The following is a 24,377-nucleotide window of genomic DNA, read 5'->3' as shown; positions in this document are numbered from 1 at the left end:
AATTCCACTCAATATGCATCAGGTTCTCCCTGGCTGTTGGTTATAAGTGAAGAATACCAGAGCCTTTCTCCAGAGACTCTGATTAGGAGTAGGGGGCAATGTATCACCGTGTTTTTGATACAGGGGGTCTTCAGAGAACACTTTGAGAAACACAGGTACATATCATGTTCTCATGAAACTGTCAGTTATGGATGGAGGTCTCCTTGGATGCCCAGGAGTATATGTTTTATCTGTGCAAGGTGTCTTAGTTCTCAGCCATCGCTGACCTTTGTACAGTGTTGGCCTGCATGAGATGTTGGCCAGTCATGGAGATACCCTTTCCAAAGTCTCTATGTGAGAAGGACTAGAAGAGTCTTTCCTTCCCATGAAAGGTTTTTTGGTGGTCTACATTTTTGATGTCTCTTTCCAATATAAATGTAAGGGTCTTTCAAGAGCTCACACATTTGAGGGTAATTGCCATATTTATTAGCTGATGGTATTGTCTTCCACACCAACAGTCATTTTCTCTATCTAGTTAGAATTCAAAACCAAACTTTTCTGACTCCAACTGGATCTTAGGAACATGATTCCAAGAGCTGAAAAGTTCTTGTGAAAACCTGGAAAAATCTCAGGTCAGTGATCACAACTGCAGAGGTGTTTCTGGTTTGTTGAGGTGCCTGGGTGGGGGAGCTTTTCCATGTTTGTCTCAATCTGCATGGAGCTTCAGCCTCCTCCATCAGAGGCCAGCCTTGCCCCACTAATGATACACTGTATGCTCCATCAAGAATAGCTAGATATTTTATCCAGGCTGAAATGCAGGATAAACTCAAATGTTAACTCAAAATGTTGAAGAGTTGACTCGAAGAGCTAAAAAAGATAATCCTTGTATTGTCATTTTTAGAGGGATCTGAGAACTTGAAGAGCAACTGGACAAGATATGACCTTGAGCTCCTGCCATGATGGAAACAGCCCTGCACTTTCATGGATGCTTGTGTGGACTTTGGACCTGAGCAAATGCCTCCAGCGCTTGGCCTTGTGGCTCCCAGCAGAGCCAAAAGGAAGGAACATCTTTCCATTTCTCTACATCTAGAACAATGGCTTCTAACATTTCCAACCAACCACCGGGTAGTTGGACTAAAATGACCTTGAAGTTCCTTTCTGACCTTCACTAAGAACAAAGACAGGAATGCCTCCAAAGTGCTGCATCTTTCCATTTGTACGTTTGATTTTTTCCTGCAAGAGTTGTTCAGAATTACTGACCAGACAGACCAATCTCACATGAAAAGGATCTGACAGTTCCTCCAGCACTGTAGGCGAGCATCATTGTAGAGCTAGCTGTCTCTATGTTTGAATTGCTGTGAACCAAAACCAAACCAACCTTTTCCACTTCTAATATCTCCTTTTGAACCTGGAGAACTTAATGTACTAATTATTAGTTTTAATGCTCATGATATCTCTTTGTTGCTTTTGGTGCTTGATGTATTATTGTTCCTTGCTTCCAAAGAACATATATCCCCTTGGCCCACTCATTAATTAGAGTTTGTCTGAATTAGTATTGACTGCTCATGTAAACTGGAATCATAAGCTTAATTTCAGAGGCTTGATTGCTTTGAGCTCTGTTGGATTTTGCATTTTTCTGAGTATACGTTTCTCAACAATTCAGAATAACTTCATATCATGTCGCAAAACTCAATGCCAAGTAAGAAAAGACAAAGTACAGGAGCAAGGCAAGGCCATCTGAACCCCACCTATGTGTCCTGAAGGCAAATAGAGTGAAGGTCACAAATCAGGAAGACGCCAAAGGTTCCCTACCTCTCGGCACTGGTCTGTTAATCTCCCATGCCCCTGCAGGACTACAGAACCCAGGTTAACCTCCTCCATAACACACATAACCGAGGAGGGGTTACTTGCTCATACTTTATCACAAATTAATTCGTCAGAATATGAGTCAGCTGCCTTGAGGCAACAGTGGAAGAGGTGAGCAAACTTACAGGAGAGAGCAGGGACCACGGTGCCCAAGGGGGATCGGCTCCTGAGAGAAACGTGAGGAAGCCAGCCTCTGGGAGGTGTAGGGTTTGGGGAAGGGTGCTTACGGCACATCTGGCCATTTAAGTTTTGTGTTTGGATTCAGTCCACTTTGTCTGAATGTCACCATATCAGGGACACAACACAGATTTCTGTATCTGTCGGAATGACAAGGTTATTTTTACTTAGGTATCTTTGCCCAGCTCTCTTTGGAAGTACTGGCAGCTTGTGTATCTCAGATCCATGATATGAAAAGATAAAAGATTTCATATGCAATAATCTCAGCTGAGCCAATTTGACTGGATTTTTGTGGGGTCAACAGAAATGTATTTCTAGTCGGTTCTGATTTCATCCTTCATGCATTGCTATTGAGCAACGCTAGGAAATAGTCAACGTCTCACAACCTTCTTTCTAAAGGTCTTGTATAATAATAACTGCTGGCATTTAATCAGTGTTACCGTGAGCATGGTCCATTTTATGCCATGTCTCATATGTTTAGGTTGTTTGAGCTTCATGACAACCACATGAGACAAGGACTGTCATTGTCCCCTTTCTGTAGATGTGGAAACTGGGGTGGAGACATTACCTGGCTTTCCCACGCTCTCCCAGCCAGCCAGTGGGTATCTAGGGCTTGAACCAGGCTCATTATATGAGCAGGAATAAAAGCAATGTGGGGAGCCAGACTCTGGGATTTGAGTCTAAGGGGACTTTGTGGTCCCACTTTTAACCCATCTGGAGGTATATTAGTCATTGAACGTTGTGATCAACTTCTCCCACCTCTGGGAGCTATTTGGTCTCCACAGAGACATTTGCTGGCTTGAGCCATAGGCTGATGGGGAGAGACTATTTGTGATTTGACTCTTTCCTTTATTCTATGGATACAGCTTAGCAGCCGCCTCATCCCAATAGCTGGGCCAGAGTGGAATCCAGGAGAGAAAGCCCTGGCTGCAGTCCCCTAAGCTGCAGCCTCTGCTCGCGAACCTGAAGCGGCATGTGTGCACTGGTCCATGCATGTCTGAGCTCCTTACCCGTGGACCTCTTCCTCCCCCCAGATGTCCAAGACAGACCACGGGAAACTGCTTCTTTCTCTCCATGTCTTTTTCTTTCAATACTTGAACTTTTGATATGGCTTTATTTTAACATTTTTAAAAGAACTACAGAAACCTTAAAATATTATGGAAAGCGTGGAATAAAAGAATGTTAAAAATTAGTTATAACTTAAATAATATAGTTGGCCATGAGAGCTCTAATGGGAGGGTTTCTGGCATGAGGCTGAGGATGCCCCAGTGTCTATTCTCCTCCTTCCTTACATGGAGAAACTGCCTGGCGTGGCACTAGAACTTCCATGGAAGGTCTGGGTTTGTCAGACACCAGCCCCGGAGCCCCTAGTAGTTGAAGAAATTTGGAGGTGGGAGCAAATTTATTGGTCTCAATGCCACAGATCATAAACACAGTGAAAAGTCCAAAGGCTCTCACTGCAATGCGGATTAAGGAAAGGAATCTTTGGGGGATGCAGGGGGAAGAACTACGTCCTAGTCAAGAGCAGATTTTAATTCTTGACGGCCTGCCTCCAGCAACTGGAAGGCCCAGGGACTCACGTAGCCAATGTAGAAATATAGCGATGCTTGAAAAGAAATGAAATTTCTGCTGCATAAACATGAAACAACATTGACTTCAAATCAATCAATCTAGGCAAGTTTAAAGGTATTTTTCCTTGGGTGACTTTTTTTCCCTAGGAAGCTTGCTCTCATTGTGGCAACTTGGGCACAATGTTCTCTCTCTGGGCAGGGCTTCAGGAGGGGCCCATCACGTGGACCCTCGTCTGTCCTTCTACTCGGGAGAATGTCAGATGTACCAACTTTCAATTCGTTTGTCTTAGGTGGCTAAATGGTCTGTTTTTTTTTTCTTTCTGAAGTTCATAGAGTAGTTAGTGTTTCTATAGGGCTCCCATGCTACTTGTGTGTGTGTGAGTGTGCATGTGTGAATGTGCATGTGAGTTTATGTGTGTGTGTAGGTACACAGTGGCACTTACATTGGAGTGTAATCATTTGTTTCTGATCTTGTCTTGTGTCCTATGTTGAGAGCTCCTTGAGGATGGAGTTGGGCCCCATTTTCTTGTGTATTTCCAGTATGCCTGGAAGCCAGACAGGTGCATACAAACACCGATGAAATGAGTGGAGACGGCTGTGCAATAAACATGCCACCCAGGGGATGCGATCTGATGCTATTCTTTCGTGAACCGACCCATATTTGGTTTGGAAATAGATGAAAATCACTTAAATGTAGCATTTAGAATTTTAATAATGTAATAGGCATGTCTCACGTCTTCACCTATAAATTCACTTCACTCACCAATGTACGTTACAACTCAAAGTTCCGGTCACAGAAAAATAATATCAGAGTGATATCACTTGGGGTGATAAGTGACAAAGTGGAGGATTATTTATTTATTTATTTATTCTAAAGAAAGTGAAGTCTTTTAAAATCTGTCCACGAAGAATGGGTGTCAGAGTCCGCAGGTGAGGAGCTGGACCCCTCTCTGTCAGGGTCTTTGACGTTTTCTTTACTTTTCCTTCCTTTTCACCCAAGGTACAAACTAGAAGCTTCTGCTCTGCCTTTTGTCCTTAGTGAGGAGCGGGGCAGTGACTGGAGGGGAACAGAGAGAGCTGGGGTGTGCTGCCCCCCACGTTTTGGGGCCCTTCCTGACCCCTCTCTTCTCGGGGAGTTTCTGGGGCCAGAATATGACCCCTGCACCCACCATATCCCCTTCTCTCCTCCATCCTTGGGAGGCCCAGCAGAGGTGGGCTCGCCACTGGGCAGGGATATGCGCAGGACATGTCCTGGCTGGCACGTTATGATTTGTATGATATTACTGGTTCCCCAACAGTATTAAAGCTGCATGTCCACTTCCTGGGGGCACCGGGGGAGATGAGAAAGAAAGGCAAGGGACAGGAAGCATGCCTGGGCCCTGGGACCAGAAGAGCCCCCCCTCAGAGAGCTCTCTCCAAAGGCACCCTAGAAACCACCAGGCCTGCCCACCAGGAGGGGCTTCCGGGCAGGGTGGCCACCCTGCCTCCCCCCCCACCACTGGAAGGGGAGAAATCCAAATCATGTCCAATCTTGGGGATTCCAAGCGGGCGATTTTAAAGAAAAAGAAGATTACATACATTATTTATGATTGGTCGATATTCAGGGCACTCCAAATATCCTTCAGGTTAGATAGTTTAATGATTTTTTTATCATGTGGTTACTTTCTGGTGTCCAGATGTCCTCAGGCTTTTGAGAAACATTTGTCACTTGTGATTCTCGCACTCTGGTAGTTTGGGCTATCTGCCTGAGACCTACATAACAGTCCCCTCCTGAATGGCTTCCCCACTCCGTTTTAAATCTTTTAACCACAATAACTCTATTATTTCTTTTCGTAAGAAATAATACTCAGAACCCTGGCGTACTTTGTCCAGCTTTCCCCAGTGATAGCATTTTGCAAAAGTATAGTTCAATATCACAACCAGGATCTTGATGTTGACACAATTCACCGGCCTTACACAGATTTCCTGCTTTTATTTATACTCAAGTGTGTGTGTGTATTTTAGTTCTGTAGAGCCTTATCGCCAGGAAATCGGTGTACCCACCATCGTTGTGAAGATACTGAACTGTTCCATCACTGCCAGGATTTCCACATTGCCCTTTTATAACCTCATCTAAGCCCCCTCGCCCTCTTGTCTCTAACACTTGACAACCACTAACCTGCTCTCCATTTCTAAAAGGTTGTCCTTTCAAAAATGTATATAGGCATTTAAATCATACAGTATGAATCCTGCAACATGCGATTTTCTGGAATTGGTCTTTTTCTTGCTACCTAATCCTCTGGAAATTCATGCAAGCTGTGGTGTGTATTGACAGTTCGTTTTCTTTTGTTACTGAGTCATGTCCATGGTGTGGATGGACCACAATTCATTTATCCATTTGCCTGTGGAAGGCATCAGGTAGTTTTCAGGTTTTGGCTGTTACAAAGCTGTTAGGAGCATTCGTGTACAAGTATTTGTGTGAACATTAAGTTCTCATTTCTCTGAGATAAATGCCCAGGAGGGCAATTGCTGGTGCATATGATATTTACATATTTAGCTTTTTACGAAAAACTGCCATCCTGTCCAGTTCACCTGCACCATTTTACCATCCAACCGACAAGGTATGAGTCATCCAATTTCTCCACTCCCTTGTCAGCCTTTGATGTTGCCATTTTTAAAATTTTAGCCACTGGGATAGGTGTGTAGGGATATCTTAATGTGCTTTTAATTTGTGCTTCTGTGATGGCTAATTCTATGGAACATTTTTCATGTGCTGATTTGCCATCTGTGTGTTCCCTTTGGAGAAATGTCCCTTCATGTCATTTGACCACTTTTTAACTGTATTTCTATTTATTATTGAGTTTTACTGGACGTTCTTCTTAGCTTGTTGATATGGTGGGTCATATTGATTATTATTTTTTTAAATATTTTTATTGTAAACCTTAACAAACAAACATACAAACATTTTATACGTGGTATACAATCAATGGCTCACAATATCATCACGTAGTTGTTTATTCAGCACCATGATCATTTTTTTTTTAGCATTTGTACATATTGATTATTTTGTAACGTTAACCCAGTCTTACAAACTGGAATAAATTTTACTCAATCATGTTCTTCCTTTACATTGTTGGATTTGGTTTCCCAATATTTTTTAAGGATTTTGGATCTAAGTTCATGAGAAATTTTCATCTGTAGTTTTCCTTTTATGCATTGTCTTTGTCTGGTTTTGAATCAGGGTAATAATGGCCTCATAAAACAAGTTGGGAAGTTTCCCTCATTGTTTTGGGGCTGAATCATGTCCCCGGCAAAAGACATGTCATGTCCCAACCCCTGGTCTTGTAGGTATGAACCCATTTGTTTTTAGGACTTTTGAAGATGCTAGTTAAGCTGAGCCCAAACTGTATGAGGATGCTTCAATCCTATATGGCTGACGTCCTTCTAAGCAAAGGAATTTATAAGCAAAAAAGGAGAAGCCACGGGAGCATCCGAAACTGGAAGTCAACAGAACTGGGCAAGAAAGGAGAAGACACTTCCACATGCATTGTCACATGACAGAAAAGCCAAAGATCAAAGATTGCCAGCGACCAGTCTTCAGGGAAAAAGCTTCTCCTTGCCAAGGTTGTGATTTTGGACTTCTCTTGGCCTCAGAATTGTGAGTCAATAAAAATTCCCATTGTTTAAGACAACCCCTTGTACGATATTTGTTTTAGCAGCTGGGAAAAACTAAAACACTCTTCTTCTATTTTCTGGAGTATATGTCTTCAGGGTTTGCAGTGATAAACCCTGTTTCATTTGCGATGTTGGTAATTTTGTTGTCTTCTCTCTTTTACTTTTTGCCAGTGTTTGTACAGGTTTGTCAGCATGACTGATTTTTCCAAAGAACTGGTTTCTTATTTCACTGATTTTTCCCTGTTTTCCTATTTTCAATTTCACTGATTTCTGTACTTATCATTAGTTTCATCTACTTGTTTTAGATTTATTTGGCTCTTCTTTGTCTATTTTTTTGAGATAGGAACTTAAGTTATTGATTTGAGAAGTTTCCTCATTTTCGATGTTAGGGCTATATATTTCTCTTTCAGCCCTGCATTAGCTGAGTCCCACATACTTTGATAGGCTGTTTTGTTTTCATTCAGTTTTACGTATTTTTAAATTTTTTGAGACTTACTTTTTCACCCGTGGAATATTTATAAGTATGTTATTTAATTTCCACGTGTTTTTAGATTTTCCTTGTTTTCGATTTCTCTTTTGATTCCATTATGGCCAAAGAACCCAATCTGTATGATTTCAGTACTTTTAAACTTGTTGAGGTTTGTTTTATGGTCCAGTTCATGGCCTACCTTGGTAAACATTCCATGGGTACTGAGAAACAGGTACTATTGGATGGACCGTCTTATTACTGTCAATTAGATCCTGTTGGTTGATTGTGATGTTCAGAGCTTCCATATTCGAGAAGACTTTCTGTCCAGCAGTTCTCTGGGTGCTGAGAGGAGGCGATGACAGGGAAGTTCTCTTTCTGTAAGCTCTACAAGAGTTGTAGATATTTTCAAACTGAAGATGGAAATATCCTGAGACACTACTTCTTTGTATCAAATAACTAACCTTCTTTATGAACTAAATATAAAATGGCAAAGTTTTTACCCAGTAAAGTAGTTTGTCTTCTGGAAGAGAATTCAAATGCAAAATTACTCATCCATATTTTCATAAGAACAAGTATGAAGACCAAATAGTACATTCAAAGACAAAATAACCTGGGGAAATGGATATATCATAATTAAAATGGAATTTTTTTTAAAAATTAGGTCTGCCCAAAAGGGGGAAGAGCGAAATGAGACAAAATAAAGTGTCAATGGCTGAGAGATTCCAAACAGAGTCTAGAGGTTATCCTGGAGGTTATTCTTATGCATTAAGTAGATATCACCTTGTTATCCAAGATGTAATGGAGAGGCTGGAGGGAACTGCCTGAAAATGTGGAGCTGTGTTCCAGTAGCCATGTTTCTTGATGATGATTGAACAATGATACAGCTTTCACAATGAGACTCTGTGAATGTGAAAACCTTATGTCTGATGCTCCTTTTAGCTACTATATCAACAGAAGAGTAGAACATATGGAATAAAAATAAATAATAGGGGGAACAAATGTTAAAATAAATTCAGTTTGAAATAGTGGTAAATGAAAGCAAGGGGTAAGGGGTATGGTACGTATAGTTTTTTTTCTCTATTATAACTTTATTTCTTTTTCTGTTGTCTTTTTATCTCTTTTTCTAAATCGGTGCAAATGTACTAAGAAATGATGAATATGCAACTATGATGATATTAAGAATTACTGATTGTATATGTAGAATGGAATGATTTCTAAATGTTTTATTTGTTAATTTTTTTTTAATTAATAAAAAAAGTTAAAAAAAAAAAAATTAGGTCTGCTATACCATAGGCCAAAAAGGCTTGCTAATGAAATTTGGGAATGCTTTAGGTGAAGGGAAGGCAAAGATGCAGGAGAAAAATGAGAAATTAGTGATTCCCTTTGAAAGGGATACGGGCTGACAAGCATATGTTTCTGTGAAAAAGGCACTCTTTATTTTCCCTTTTCATTTAGTTTTTTAAAAAATCTTTTGTCCTTATTTCCTTATGTGGAAAAATGAAAAAGACTAAGGGTAGAGCTGCTAAGCAACATTCTAAACATCCCATCAAAATCCTTGAGAACCACGATAACCCCTTCATATGGCAGAAAGCTGGAGACTAAGGAGTGGCCCTCAACCACTCTCTTTCATGCGAGTTTAAATGGGCTTTTCATGGGAGCCTGGATGGGGTGCGATTCTGAGCTCGTTACCTCCTCTTTCTCCCCCGCTGATGGAATCAGGTGAGAACGCAGGGCAGGGAGAATAGTATTATGCAGAGAATCTTGAATCTTTTCTAATTTATGTCTTAAAAAATTTAACACATTCAAAGCTTTGTTATTTTGACAGTTTTTGGAAGGCACTAGGGACACCACAGAGAAGGACTGCCGAGCAGCACTAATAAGCTCCCATTTTGGAGTCTTGGGGATGTGACTGGCACACAAGAAATTAGGATGCAGGTTTTGGTGAAGTGCCTCAGTGTTTGCAAGGTGACAAGGCAGTCCTGAGAAGTGATCAGTGCCATCTCGGAGGACAAACACTGAACGGGGTGGGAGGAGCCAGGAGACCTGGGTTCTGGGCTCAACCCACTGCTGAGTTTTCCTTAACCCCACCCCATCCTTCCTGGGGTCCTCCTTTATCACTGCCCTAGCTAAATTTTAGGGTTAGGGAGAGAAAACAGGATCCTGGCTGGGGGGATTATTTTTGTCATTTGTTTTGCATAAACGTCCAGGACCACTCTCACGATGAAGTGGTGTAAATATCGTCAGTTTCGTCTCCAGCAGGTATGAAGTCTACCATGGGACCCTGACAACAAAACCCCTTTGGTGGCATGCCCTCGCCAGGGCCTCTGTCTCCCAGGAGAGTTTGCACAGCAGGAACACAAAGACCCAGAAGAGGACACAGCTGGTGAGAGAGGACACAGGCAGAGAGGCCTCAGCCCATAGACTTCATAGCCTGGTTGATGGACGTGCCATCAGATCTGCCTGCATTCCAGAGCCCAACCCTTAGCAACTTAAATATTTAGAGGAAGTAAATAAAAGGGGTGAGACATGATTACAAAGTGGGAAAAATTGAAATAAGATAGAATGAAGGCCTTTAGAACTATTAACAAATCCAGGGCCTTTGTCCAGTAAATGAAAGTCTTCCTTTTGGTCACTCTTAGCTGGCCACTAAACTGATTGGCCTCTCTCCACCATGTCTTTATCTCTGGGATGATAGAGTATTATGGGGAACCAGTGTTCCAGCACAGCACAGCTCCGAGACCACAAATATGGCAGACGGAAGGTCAGCCATGGGTTTTAATTAGGGGCTTATGGACAGGAGAATGGTGGTCAGTTGGGAATGGACTCTGCACACCACCCAGAACCAAGAGAGAGAGGGAGGAGTCCTGGGGGTGGGGTGACTTATAAGGTTTAGAGTCCTGCCAGACTTGATTAGGGAAGGGGAGTTTTATACTTTTGGCTTTTAACATCTGTCCAGGTCATATAGATGGTCGTATGACTTGCTTTCAAAATGGAAGATGGCCCTAGGTCCTTACCACCAGTTATCTGCCAAACTTTGGAAGTTCCAGTAACACGTAATTTACCTGTAATTCTTCTGGTCCTTTTTTCAGTAGGAGTGGAGATGGTTTTCCAGTAGGAGTGGAGCCCAAGCCATATAGAAAATCATCATACATGAAATAAAAAATATACTCACATTCCTATGTCTTGGGTAGACCTGGCTTAATTAGGACCAGGGGCCTATTAAAGGTTCGATCTGGGAGTGTGGTGGATGGGAGAAGGGGTTGGAGTGGGTCATAGTTGCATGAGTCTTTGCGCTGGACCCACCAGTGTTCCCAGTCAGGAGAGGTGCAGCCCTGAGGTCTGAGGAGAGCTTATTTGGGTGGAGGCAGGACTCTAGCCATGCCTGTGAAAGGGAGGGAGGGACACAGTGAACTCCAGGAGACAGAGGGCTGGCCCTGCCTACTCATCACTGGGACAGAGGCACATATTAACAGGGTCCACACTCACCCCAGTTTCCCCAAATGTAGGCAAGGAGCCAGCAGATGGATTTCACACTCACCCACCAGGACGAACAGCACTTTGTTCTAACCCCAGGTGCTGATGGCCTGAGAGCTGGAAGTTTAAGTAACTACAGCTTCCCAGAGTCATAGGGAGGCTGGAAGGGAGGGCTTGGAATTGAGGAACTGGGCTCCCGTTTTCCCGCCTCTAATGCCTGGTTAGTAAGTTCCTTGGAGGCCAAGACAAGATTTAATATTAGTTTTTGCAGCCTGGATCCATGGAAGGCTCTCATTCACCTGTCCTGTTGATATATGGAAGACTCTGGTTCATCCTGTCTCTCTGAACTAGAAGGTTGGTGGGAGCTAGAAATGATGTAAGTCAGGGGAGGAGGCTATGGAGAGGCCGAGGGAGCAGGGCAGAGGTTAGGGGGCCGCTGATTTACTGTTTGTGGGGGGCAGATATGTTCTGTTCCCATCATGGCAGTTTGCATCTCACTGGAATGAATTCAATGGGTCTTTTCGAATTGTTGGGTGGAAAGAAGAGGACTCAATGGGCAGGAGTGGGCAGCTTTGCTCAGGGAGGCTGCTGAAATCTAAGAGATTAGAGGGACTCACACCAAAACCCAAGCCCTGTGTTTAACTTCAGGGAAGGGGTGAGGAACCAGGTCATGTGCAAGCATTGCAGTAGGGTGTGGCTGCAGGGAACCCCTCCAAAGTTAAATATCCACCTCTATGTTTTACTTACTGACTCACTGATTGGGGGAAGGCAGTTGAACTTTCTTTTTTTCGGGGGGGAAGCAAAATTATTGTATTTTACTTTTTAAAATACAGTTTTTTTTCTCTTATAAAATTTAATTATGCTCATTACAGAGAATTTCAAAGAATAGGAAAGCAGAATCAAGGGGGAAAAGAGGTAACATAATTTCCCAATCATACACGCGAATGCAGATTACTTTTTCTTCTTTTCGTTTTTTACTGAACTGTTTGTAAAATTTTGCATCTGTTCTTTTTGCTGTAACACTGCAACATGACATTTTTCCATGTTGGTACAAATACCACAGAAATGCACTAGTGATGGTTGCTCATCAAGTAGCTAAATGAACATCTCCTAATGAGCCTTCTATAGTTGCTAGTTTCAGCTATTTAAAATTTTTCACTATTATTAAGATTTCTTTTAAATGAACATTTTCATGCAAAATTATTTTTTCATGTTTAGGAGTCTTTATCACTCCCCCCCTCCCCCAAAAACCCCTCAAATCTGACACATTGATTGGTTTGAACATTATTACTTTAAATTCTTTCTTTCATCACTAATGATTTTCCTCTAATTTCTAGGAATTTGCATATTGTCTTCTAAGAATTCCATGTTCATGTTCTTTTTACCTATTGGAGTACATCTTAAAGCTAACAAATTTTTTCCAATGTTTGCTCTAAACTTTTTCCACTTTATTTAAAATTTTTTCTATATCCAAAGCAACTAGTCAAATTTGCTTTCTACCTATATATGCTAATACATTTAGATGATTTATCTTATTGCTAAAAGTCTAAGAAATATGCAAGCCATCCAGAAATTAATCATGTGTTTACTGATATTTTCTTCAATTTACTTAAAGTACAGCTGGTATAGCAACTGCTTTGGTTGCTTGTTAAATGACCGAAATTGGTACTCAAGCTTCTGTCCCATTTCTTTTCCCATTAGCTTCTGTGAGCACCTCAGCTGGATGTGGTTGTTCACCTGGTAGGGTGACCCAAACCTCACCACTGGTAGACATGAGTCCTTAGTGCTTTTGTATTTAGTGGGTTGCTGCGTTTTCCATCGATGGACAGGACAGTATTAAGAGATGCCCCAGTCACTTCCTTATTGGCTCAGTGGCATGAAAAGGCCAGGATGGCCAGGGGACAATCCCGCCTGCCAATGCAGTGGGACCCAGAGCATGTTTCCTAGTGGAAGCACATCTCCCTCTTGGCCCACTGCACTCTAAACCCAGGGCGTCCAGGGGCAGAGGGATGGGGAACAGGACTGCTCCACACAGTTACGTCCTTGAACAGTAAGAACAGCCGCTCCCACCTCTACTGCCTGGCTTCTGGGCAGGATCATTTTGGTTGTGCAGGAGATGGTGCCCCACTTTGACCCTGGTTTAAGGCATATGCTGAGTGAGAGTCTTCTAGCTGGAGACTGAGCCTTCAGCTGACCATGCCACCCTTCTGTGACACTGGCTGCTTCTGGTGATGGGTGCATGAGAAGACCAGTGAGTTCTTGGAACATTGTTCTACTTTCTTGCCTTAAAATGCGTTGTGAGGGTTCCAGGCCCTTGGTTGGGCATTCTGCAGGTTCACGGGGCAGGTCCAGCTCCAGACCAGAAGGAATCCCGTGTGATCAGCTTGCCCCTTGCTGGCTGATGCTCCTGTGGGAACAGTGCTGTAGTCAGCTCAGGTTTGCAAGTTGGGAATTCTGTGGTGTATCAGTCAGATGGACCACGGTGAGGGCAGCTCCTGGCATTGTTCCCATGGCAACGCCGCCATGTTCTGCCTGAGTCAGTTGTGTCTGGGCAGAGCGAAAAATGGATTCACATTCATGAGATTTTAATTCAGCCCTGGTGCCATCTGGATTGCAGCCTATGAGGGACCCTGAGCCAGACAACCTAGCTAAATTGTGACTGAATTCCTGACCCCACAGAAACTGTGAAATAATAAATGTTTGTAGTTTTAAACCATGAGGCTTGGGAGTAATTTGCCATATGGCAATAGAAAACTAATCAGGGTCCATACTGTAATTCTTCTTTTAGGACTCTGCAAAGACACCCTACAGTGTCTATTTTACCACAAAGAGGTCCCAAACCATGGGACATTCTGGGCCATCAGGCCCCTTACTACAGCCTGTACCTGTTGGAGAGCTTTCTCATTCTGAGCTCCATTCAAAAACTGTCATCATTACGGTCAGCCTGGTAAGACAGTCAGAACAATATGCTCAAATGTGGTATAAACTATCTCCAAAATCCAGAGAGATCCGTAAGTATTCATTGTGGTGAGCAGTAGTATGAGAGTAGGAATTTAGCTCTCATCTTAGAGAGACTATTTCTACTACCCCAGATCTTCTAAAAAACATTCCTCATCTGCCAGGCCTTGAACTTTTAAAGTTCTGACTTTTGGCACCCATGTGTTTTACTGAAGCATCCTATTTACCAAATCCAATGAACATAGCTTCATGCCATCAGTGTAATGGACTGGTCTGATGCTTAGTTCAAGGTCACTCCAGAGTATAGGAGGGCAGGAGAACTGACCAATCTTTAAGGCGGGAAGAAGGTAGTGGCATCTGCTGTTTCTGATTATCTGTGCTGAAAGGAATGGGGGAAAATCCAACATTTTCTAGATCAAAAGCTACAGTTAGGTGTCAGTGGTTAAACAGATTTTCTCTGGTAATGCTACTATATCCAGAACTTCAGCTGCAATTGTCATCACTGCCTGTTTAAATTTATGACACCATACACGGGGCTTGGCACCCTACAATCTGTGGGCCAGATCTTGGCAGCTACATGTTCTTGTTCAGCCTGCAAACTAAGAATGGTTTCCACATTTCTAAAAGGTTGCACAAATAAAACAAAGAACAATATACAACAAAGACCATCTGTGGCCCACAAAACTTAAACTTTACTGAAAAAGTGTGCCGCCTCCTCTCCACGGTTTGTCTCAATAGCCCACCTACCCTCAGCACTGAGCAGACAGTGAAGGAAATGGGCACATGGTAGGATTCTCACTTCGGTGTCTTTCAAGTCCTCAGTGGTGGCACTGATTTCTACACTCCCTCTGGGATTGGGATCCCTGTTTTTAGCTCCAGGGATTTCCACTCTAAAGCCCCTCATCCCACAGACCAGAGAACTGGTGTAGGTATCCTGCTGGCTCCTAAGTCCATCTATTCCTGCTCTGTACCCTGGACCTGGGGGTAGAACCAAAGGATGGGCTTGGGACCTTACCAGGTCCATTCTGAGACTGACTTGAGCCAAGACATCATCTGTCCGCCAAGATCCGTGAGCTCCCACTTTGGTGAACCACGATGGACTTTCCCGGTCATTGAGGATTATTATCAATTCTGAGCTTATATTTCATGACCCCCAGAAAGTCTAGATTTTTTCCCTTTCTCTAGTGCACAGTAACTGCTGTAAAGGCCTCTGATCATGCTGGGGAAGAGTCATGGCTGACACTTGTGGTCTGGTTGTAAGGCCCTTCCTTGTAAAGGGATTGGCCTCTGTTCTAGTTTGCTAGCTGCCTGAATGCAATATACCAGAAACAGAATGGCTTTTAAAAAGGGGAATTTAATAAGTTGCTAGTTTGCAATTCTAAGGCCGAGAAAATGTCCCAATTAAAACAAGTCTATAGAAATGTCCAATCTAAGGCATCCAGCGAAAAATATCTTGGTTCAAGAAGGCCGATGAAGTTCAGGGTTTCTCTCTCAAGTGGAAGGGCACATGATGAACACAGTCAGAGTTTCTCTTTCATCTGGAAAGGCACATGGTGAACACGGTCAGGGTTCCTTTCTCTTCTGGAAGGGCACATGGCAAACACAGTGTCATCTGCTAGCTTCTTCTCCTGGCTTCCTGTTTCATGAAGCTCCCAGGGAGGCATTTTCCTTCTTCATCTCCAAAGGTTGCTGGCTGGTGGATGCTCTGCTTCTCGTGGCTATGTCATTCCCTGCTGTCTCAGAATCCCTCTCATTCTCCAAAATATTTCCCCTTTTATAGGACTCCAGAAACTAATCAAGACCCACCCAAATGGGTAGAGACAAGCCTCCAGCTAATCCATCTTAACAACCACTCTTGATTAAATTTCATCTTCAGAGAGATGATCTAATTACAGTTTCAAACATGCAATACTGAATAAGGATTAGAAGAAGTGGCTGCCTTTACAAAATGGATTTAGGATTAAACCATGGCTTTTCTAGGATACATACATCCTTTCAAATCAGCACAGCCTCCACCCTAGTTCAGGGACTCTGGGTCTCTCCTCAACTGTGGCCTACAGAAGTGAACCACAGGACTTCCCAAGGGTGCAGATGGCCCATTAGCAATGCAAAGTATCCTCTGTGCATTCTCAGGGATAGCTGAGAAGACTGAGCACAGCTGTTCCATCCCCACCCTTCCATCTCCCCGAGCCTCGGGACTCCTTCTAGAACAGCATAGGGTCGCTCCTACTTTTGGTGTGTGAGGATCACCTGGGAACTTCTGAAAATGCAGATTTGACCTCACTAGTCTGGGTGGCATGTCTCTGGCAAAGTCCCAGGTGCTGCCGGGGCTGCCTGCTCATGGGGTGAGGCCCATTTGCCTGGCACTCCCTGCTGGCCACCCCGAGGACCACGCTGCCATGTCCAGGTGCTGGAGCAAACACATCAAATCCCCAGTCCTGAGCAAGCACCATCATGTCTGCCCCAATGAGCACAGCAATTTCATTCTGCATGATCCACCCTCAAAGTCTTCACCAGGCTCTGACATGCAGGCCAGCAAGCTTCTGCAATGCTTTTGGGGTACAGGATATCCTTCTATCTGTTGTCTGGGCTATGTGGGAGTCTCGCAATCTGGACATGGAGGCAGTGATGGGTCCCAAGGAGAACGTGCCTGCTGGACACCTGCCTTGGGTACAGCTGTTAAAGGCTTTTGTGCAGAGAAAAGGTGCTTTGCCTCAGACAGTGGTAGAGGGGGCTGCATCTGTTGGTGGAGAAGATTTTGGGATGGTTGGGGGTTCAAAATTCTCAACCCCAAATACTTCTACCCAAATATCCCTACCCCGTGTCTCAGAGTTTCACTCGTTCCCATCAGTGACTTGGTCTGGATATAAAGGGACCATAAGTACTGAACATTTACTTGGGATTGCAGCCCTTACTTCCTCAGTGCATCTGGGAAAGGTTTCTGATAGTCTCATTCTCAGTTAGACATCCCCAGTCCTGGTTTTCTTCTTTTCTGTTGATAGGTGGTCTAGGGCTCTTGGAAGAAGACAGCTGACCCTAAATCTTGATTGCCTAATTGTCACCATGGAAACTAAATGCCTCCATCACTCCCTGCCCCCCACCCCGCCTCCATTGCCCCACCCTACCCCTGCACTTCATTCCGTGTCACCTCCTGTGTGTCTGAAATAGTGAAAGCGCTCCACCCATGGGTCACAATGCCAGGAACCTGGGCAGGAGGTCACCCCAGCTGGTCATTCCAGCTCCTCAGATGCCCCAGGAGCCCAACTGCACGGGTGCATTTGGAGGGGCTTTTTTTAGCAGGGCTGCAGCTCGCAGCCTGGCTGGAAAGAGACACCACTCTCCCTTTGGGCGATGCTAGGAGACTTTAACAAAGAGAGTGTCAACCTTCCTCTGAGACTCAGGCTGGAGGAGCAAGGAGAGGTGTCAGTTATGGTGCCCAGAGAAGGCAGCATGGGGAGAAGGCTGCCTGTGTGAGCTGTGGGTCGATGGAGGGACAGGGCCAGCCCAGGGTGACCTTGCAGGGAGGGCTCAGGAGGTAAATCTCACTTACACCCAAATGCTCCTCCCCTGCTGGTGCCTCCGTACAACCAGCTGTAGTGGACAAGAGGGCCTGCAGGAGGGCGCAGGGACAGTCACCTCCTGGGGCGTGGCCAGGTAGAGGAGAGCAGAGAGGAAATCCGCAGCACCTGGGGGACGAATCCGATTCGGCCCTGGAGTGGGAGTCGGGGTCAGCCCAAGCCAGACCACGGGGAGAGAGAAAAGGGGAGAGACGTCCCTAATTGAAACATAGGGAGCTCTTACCCCAACGCAGCAAGATCGGCTGGGCATTGCCCAAGAGGCGCCTGCCAAGGCCACAGAGCCCTAGCATGAGAGAATTTGCAAGAGGGCTTTAGACCCTTGCTTTTCTAATAAGAAGACTAAAACCCAGGGATGCTAAAGTACTTGTGCAAGTTTGCACCTAATTAGGGGACTCACACTCAGCTCAGGGCTTGGTCTTCTCCAAACCATCACTTTTTTTTTTTTAACTTTTTTTATTAATTAAAAAAAATTAACAAACAAAACATTAAGATATCATTCCATTCTACATATAAATCAGTAATTCTTAATATCATCACATAGTTGCATATTCGTCATTTCTTAGAACATTTGCATCGATTTAGAAAAAGAAATAAAAAGACAACAGAAAAAGAAATAAAACGATAATAGAGAAAAAAAGATTATACATACCATACCCCTTACCCCTTGCTTTCATTTACCACTAGCATTTCAAACTAAATTTATTTTAACATTTGTTCCCCCTATTATTTATTTTTATTCCATATGTTCTACTCTTCTGTTGATATAGTAGCTAAAAGGAGTATCAGACACAAGGTTTTCACATTCACAGAGTCTCATTGTGAAAGCTATAGCATTGTTCAATCATCATCAAGAAACATGGCTACTGGAACACAGCTCTACATTTTCAGGCAATTCCCTCCAGCCTCTCCGCTACATCTTGAACAACAAGGTGATATCTCCTTAATGCATAAGAATAACCTCCAGGATAACCTCTCGACTCTGTTTGGAATCTCTACCATTCATACTTAGTCTCATTTCACTCTTCCCCCTTTGGTGGAGAAGGTTCCCTCGATCCCTTGATGTTAATTCTCAGCTCATTCTAGGGTTTTTCTCAGTCCGTTAATGCTGTCTCAGCTCATTCCAGGATCTCTGTCCCACGTTGCCAGGAAAGTCCACACCCCTGGGAGTCATGTCCCACGCAGAGACGGGGAGAGTGGTGAGACTGCTCGTCATGTTGGCTGGCGAGAGAGGCCACATCTGCGCAACGAAAGAGGCTCTCTTGGGGGTAACTCTTAGGCCTAAATTTTAAGTAGACTTGACCTATCCTTTGTGGGGTTAAGTTTCATATGAACAAACCCCAAGACTGGGGGCTCAGCCTATAGCTTTGGTTGTCCACACTGCCTGTGAGAATATCAAGAATTCAACTTGGGGAAGTTGAATTTCTCCCCGCTCTCACCATTCCCCGAAGGGGGCTTGCAAATACTTTTCCAGTCACTGATCAAATCACTCTAGGATTCATCGGGGCATCACTCTGTACAGATCAACAAAATCTCATGTCCTACCTGAGATTTCAAGTATTTATGACATTCAATCAAACTATCTACATGAGTTATATTAGGAAATGCTCTAATCAAAATATAAATTTTGTAACAAATAAACATTTTTTTGCTTTAGTCTCACACATAAGGTGACATTTTAAAGTATTAATTCTCATCTATTTTCAGCACCCTGCAATAATGACATTCCTTTGTTCTTCTTCATGCAAAAACATTTTTAAAATTTGCACCTTGTACATTTCACTATTATTACACACTCTAGGCATTCCTAGATTATGTCATCTCGATCTTTAACATTTATCTTTCTTTCTGATTTCATTTATGTCCCCAGCCCTCCTCCCTCTATCATTCTCACATGCAGCTTCATTCAGTGTTTTAACATAATTGCATTACAGTCAGGTAGTATTGTGCTGTCCATTTCTGAGTTTTTGTATCCAGTCCTGTTGCACAGTCTGTATCCCTTCAGCTCCGATTACCCAATATCTTACCCTATTTCTATCTCCTGATGGTCTCTGTTACCAATGACATATTCCAAGTTTATTCACTAATGTCAGCTCATATCAGTGAGACCATACAGTATTTGTTCTTTAGTTTTTGGCTAATCACACTCAGCATAATGTTCTCAAGATCCATCCATGTTGTTACATACTTCATAACTTTATTCTGTCTTAAAGCTGCATAATATTCCATTGTATGTATATACCACAGTTTGTTTAGCCACTCGTCTGTTGATGGACATTTTGGCTGTTTCCATCTCTTTGCAATTGTAAATAATGCTGCTATAAACATTGGTGTGCAAGTGTCCGTTTGTGTCTTTGCCCTTAAGTCCTCTGAGTAGATACCTAGCAATGGTATTGCTGGGTCATATGGCAATTCTATATTCAGCTTTTTGAGGGACCGCCAAATGACTTCCACAGTGGTTGCACCATTTGACATTCCCACCAACAGTGAATAAGTGTGCCTCTTTCTCCACATCCTCTCCAGCACTTGTTATTTTCTGTTTTGTTGATAATGCCCATTCTGGTGGGTGTGAGATGATATCTCATTGTGGTTTTGATTTGCATTTCTCTAATGGCCAGGGACATTGAGCATCTCTTCATGTGACTTTTGGCCATTTGTATTTCCTCTTCTGAGAGGTGTCTGTTCAAGTCTTTTTCCCATTTTGTAATTGGGTTGGCTGTCTTTTTGTTGTTGAGTTGGACAATCTCTTTATAAATTCTGGATACTAGACCTTTATCTGATATGTCATTTCCAAATATTGTCTCCCATTGTGTCGGCTGTCTTTCTACTTTCTTGATGAAGTTCTTTGATGCACAAAAGTATTTAATTTTGAGGAGCTCCCATTTATTTCTTTCTTTCTTCAGTGCTCTTGCTTTAGGTGTAAGGTCCATAAAACTGCCTCCAGTTATAAGATTCATAAGATATCTCCCTACATTTTCCTCTTAACTGTTTTATGGTCTTAGACCTAATGTTTAGATCTTTGATCCATTTTGAGTTAACTTTTGTATAGGGTGTGAGATACGGGTCTTCTTTCATTCTTTTGCATATGGATATCCAGTTCTCTAGGCACCATTTATTGAAGAGACTGTTCTGTCCCAGGTGAGTTGGCTTGACTGCCTTATCAAAGATCAAATGTCCATAGATGAGAGGGTCTATATCTGAGCACTCTATTCGATTCCATTGGTCGATATATCTATCTTTATGCCAATACCATGCTGTCTTGACCACTGTGGCTTCATTATATGCCTTAAAGTCAGGCAGCGTGAGACCTCCAGCTTCATTTTTTTTCCTCAAGATACTTTTAGCAATTCGGGGCACCCTGCCCTTCCAGATAAATTTGCTTATTGGTTTTTCTATTTCTGAAAAATAAGTTGTTGGGATTTTGATTGATATTGCGTTGAATCTATAAATAAATTTAGGTAGAATTGATATCTTAACTATATTTAGTCTTCCAGTCCATGAACATGGTACGCCCTTCCATCTATTTAGGTCTTCTGTGATTTCTTTTAGCAGTTTTTTGTAGTTTTCTTTGTATAGGTCTTTTGTCTCTTTAGTTAAATTTATTCCTAAGTATTTTATTCTTTTAGTTGCAATTGCAAATGGAATTTGTTTCTTGATTTCCTCCTCAGCTTGTTCATTGCTAGTGTATAGGAACACTACAGATTTTCGAATGTTGATCTTGTAACCTGCTACTTTGCTGTACTCATTTATTAGCTCTAGTAGTTTTGTTGTGGATTTTTCAGGGTTTTCGACGTATATTATCATATCATCTGCAAACAGTGATAGTTTTACTTCTTCCTTTCCAATTCTGATACCTTGCATTTCTTTTTCTTGTCTAATTGCTCTGGTTAGAACTTCCAACATGATGTTGAATAACAATGGTGATAGTGGACATCCTTGTCTTCTTCCTGATCTTAGGGGGAAAGTTTTCAATTTTTTCCCATTGAGGATGATATTAGCTGTGGGTTTTTCATATATTCCCTCTATCATTTTAAGGAACTTCCCTTGTATTCGTATCCTTTGAAGTGTTTTCAACAGGAAAGGATGTTGAATCTTGTCAAATGCCTTCTCTGCATCAATTGAGATGATCATGTGATTTTTCTGCTTTGATTTGTTGATATGGTATATTACATTAATTGATTTTCTTATGTTGAACCATCCTTGCATACCTGGGATGAATCCTACTTGGTCATGATGTATAATTCTTTTAATGTGTTGCTGGATTTGATTTGCTAGAATTTTGAGGATTTTTGCATCTATATTCATTAGAGAAATTGGTCTGTAGTTTTCTTTTTTTGTAATATCTTTGCCTGGTTGGTATGAGGGTGATGTTGGCTTCATAGAATGAATTAAGTAGCTTTCCCTCCACTTCAATTTTTTTGAAGAGTTTGAGGAGAGTTGGTACTAATTCTTTCTGGAATGTTTGATAGAATTCACATGTGAAGCCATCTGGTCCTGGACTTTTCTTTTTGGGAAGCTTTTGAATGACTGATTCAATTTCTTTACTTGTGTTTGGTTTGTTGAGGTCATCTATTTCTTCTTGAGTCAAAGTTGTTTGTTCGTGCCTTTCTAGGAACTTGTTGATTTCATCTACATTGTTGTATTTATTAGCATAAAGTTGTTCATAGTATCCTGTTATTAACTCCTTTATTTCTGTGAGGTCAGTGATTATGTCTCCTCTTCCATTTCTGATCTTATTTATTTGCGTCCTCTCTCTTCTTCTTTTTGTCAATCTTGCTAAGGGCCCATCAATCTTGTTGATTTTCTTATAGAACCAACTTCTGGTCTTATTGATTTTCTCATAGAACCAACTTCTGGTTTTATTGATTTTCTCTATTGTTTTCATGTTCTCAATTTCATTTATTTATGCACTAATCTTTGTTATTTCTTTCCTTTTGCTTGCTTTGTGGTTAGTTTGCGGTTCTTTCTCCAGTTCTTCCAAGTGGACAGTTAATTCCTGAATTTCTTCTTTTTTGATATAGGCATTTAGGGCAATAAATTTCCCTCTTAGCACTGCCTTTGCTGCATCGCATAAGTTTTGATATATTGTGTTTTCATTTTCATTCACCTCGAGATATTTACTGATTTCTCTGGTAATTTCTTCCTTAACCACTGGTTGTTTAAGAGTGTGTTGTTGAGCCTCCATGTATTTGTGAATTTTCTGGTGCTCTGCCTATTATTGATTTCCAGCTTCATTCCTTTATGATCTGAGAAAGTGTTGTGTATGATTTCAATTTTTTTAAACTTGTTGAGACTTGCTTTGTGACCCAGCATATGGTCTATCTTTGAGAATGATCCATGAGCACTAGAGAAAAAGGTGTATCCTGCTGTTGTGGGGTGTAATGTCCTATAAATGTCTGTTAAGTCGAGCTCATTTATAGTAATATTCAGATTCTCTATTTCTTTATTGATCCTCTGTCTAGATGTTCTGTCCATTGATGAGAGTGGGGAATTGAAGTCTCCAACTATTATGGTATATGTGTCTATTTCCCTTTTCAGTGTTTGCAGTGTATTCCTCACGTATTTTGGGGCATTCTGGTTCAGTGCATAAATATATATGATTGTTATGTCTTCTTGTTTAATTGTTCCTTTTATTAGTAGATAGTGTTCTTCTTTGTCTCTTTTAACTGTTTTACATTTGAAGTCTAATTTGTTGGTTATTAGTATAGCTACTCCTGCTCTTTTCTGGTTGTTATTTGCATGAAATATCTTTTCCCAACCTTTCACTTTCAACCTATGTTTATCTTTGGTTCTAAGATGTGTTTCCTGTAGACAGCATATAGAAGGAACCTGTGTTTTAATCCATTCTGCCTGTCTATATCTTTTGATTGGGGAGTTCAATCCATTAACATTTAGTGTTATTACTGTTTGGGTGGTACTTTCCTCTACCATTTTGCCTTTTGTATTTTATATGTCATATCTAATTTTCCTTCTCTCTACACTCTTCTCCACACCTCTCTCTTCTGTCTTTTCATATCAGTCTCTAGTGCTCCCTTTAGTATTTCTTGCAGAGCTGGTCTCTTGGTCATGATTTCTCTCAGTGACTTTTTGTCTGAAAATGTTTTAATTTTTCCCTCATTTTTAGAAGGACAATTTTGCTGGATATAGAATTCTTGGTTGGCAGTTTTCCTCTTTTAGTAATTTAAATACATCATCCCACTGTCTTCTCGACTCCATGGTTTCTGCTGAGAAATCTACACATAGTCTTATTGGGTTTCCCTTGTATGTGATGGATTGCTTTTCTCTTGCTGCTTTCAAAATTCTCTCTTTCTCTTTGACCTCTGACATTCTGACTAGTAAGTGTCTTGGAGAACATCTGTTTGGATCTATTCTCTTTGGGGTGCACTGTGCTTCTTGGATCTGTAATTTTAGGTCTTTCATAAGAGTTGGGAAATTTTCAGTGGTAATTTCTTCCATTAGTTTTTCTCTTCCTTATCCCTTCTCTTCTCCTTCTGAGACACCCACAACACATATATTTGTGCACTTCATATTATCATTCAATTCCCTGAGTCCCTGCTCATATTTTTCCATTCTTTTCCCTATATTTTCTGTTTCTTTTTGGATTTCAGATGTTTCATCCTCCAGTTCACTAATCCTAACCTCTGTCTCTTGAAA

General features: G+C 42.0%; 1 protein-coding gene across 1 annotated transcript in view; it reads left to right on the top strand.

Annotated features, from left to right (window-relative positions):
* Nucleotides 1-24,377, top strand: part of TMPRSS3 (transmembrane serine protease 3) — a 52,012-nt gene that overhangs the window by 24,912 nt on the left and 2,723 nt on the right. The window contains exon 11 of the mRNA XM_077117508.1: nt 881-1,956. Within this exon, the coding sequence (XP_076973623.1) occupies nt 881-898 (18 nt within the window). The 3' untranslated portion in view covers nt 899-1,956. The remainder of the gene's footprint in view (nt 1-880; nt 1,957-24,377) is intronic.

This window comes from Tamandua tetradactyla, chromosome 10 (genome assembly GCF_023851605.1).
Source record: "Tamandua tetradactyla isolate mTamTet1 chromosome 10, mTamTet1.pri, whole genome shotgun sequence".
In the NCBI taxonomy this organism is placed as follows: Eukaryota; Metazoa; Chordata; class Mammalia; order Pilosa; family Myrmecophagidae; genus Tamandua; species Tamandua tetradactyla.
The sequence above is the reverse complement of the archived record's forward strand: the minus strand, read 5'-3'. Positions and strand labels throughout refer to the sequence as shown.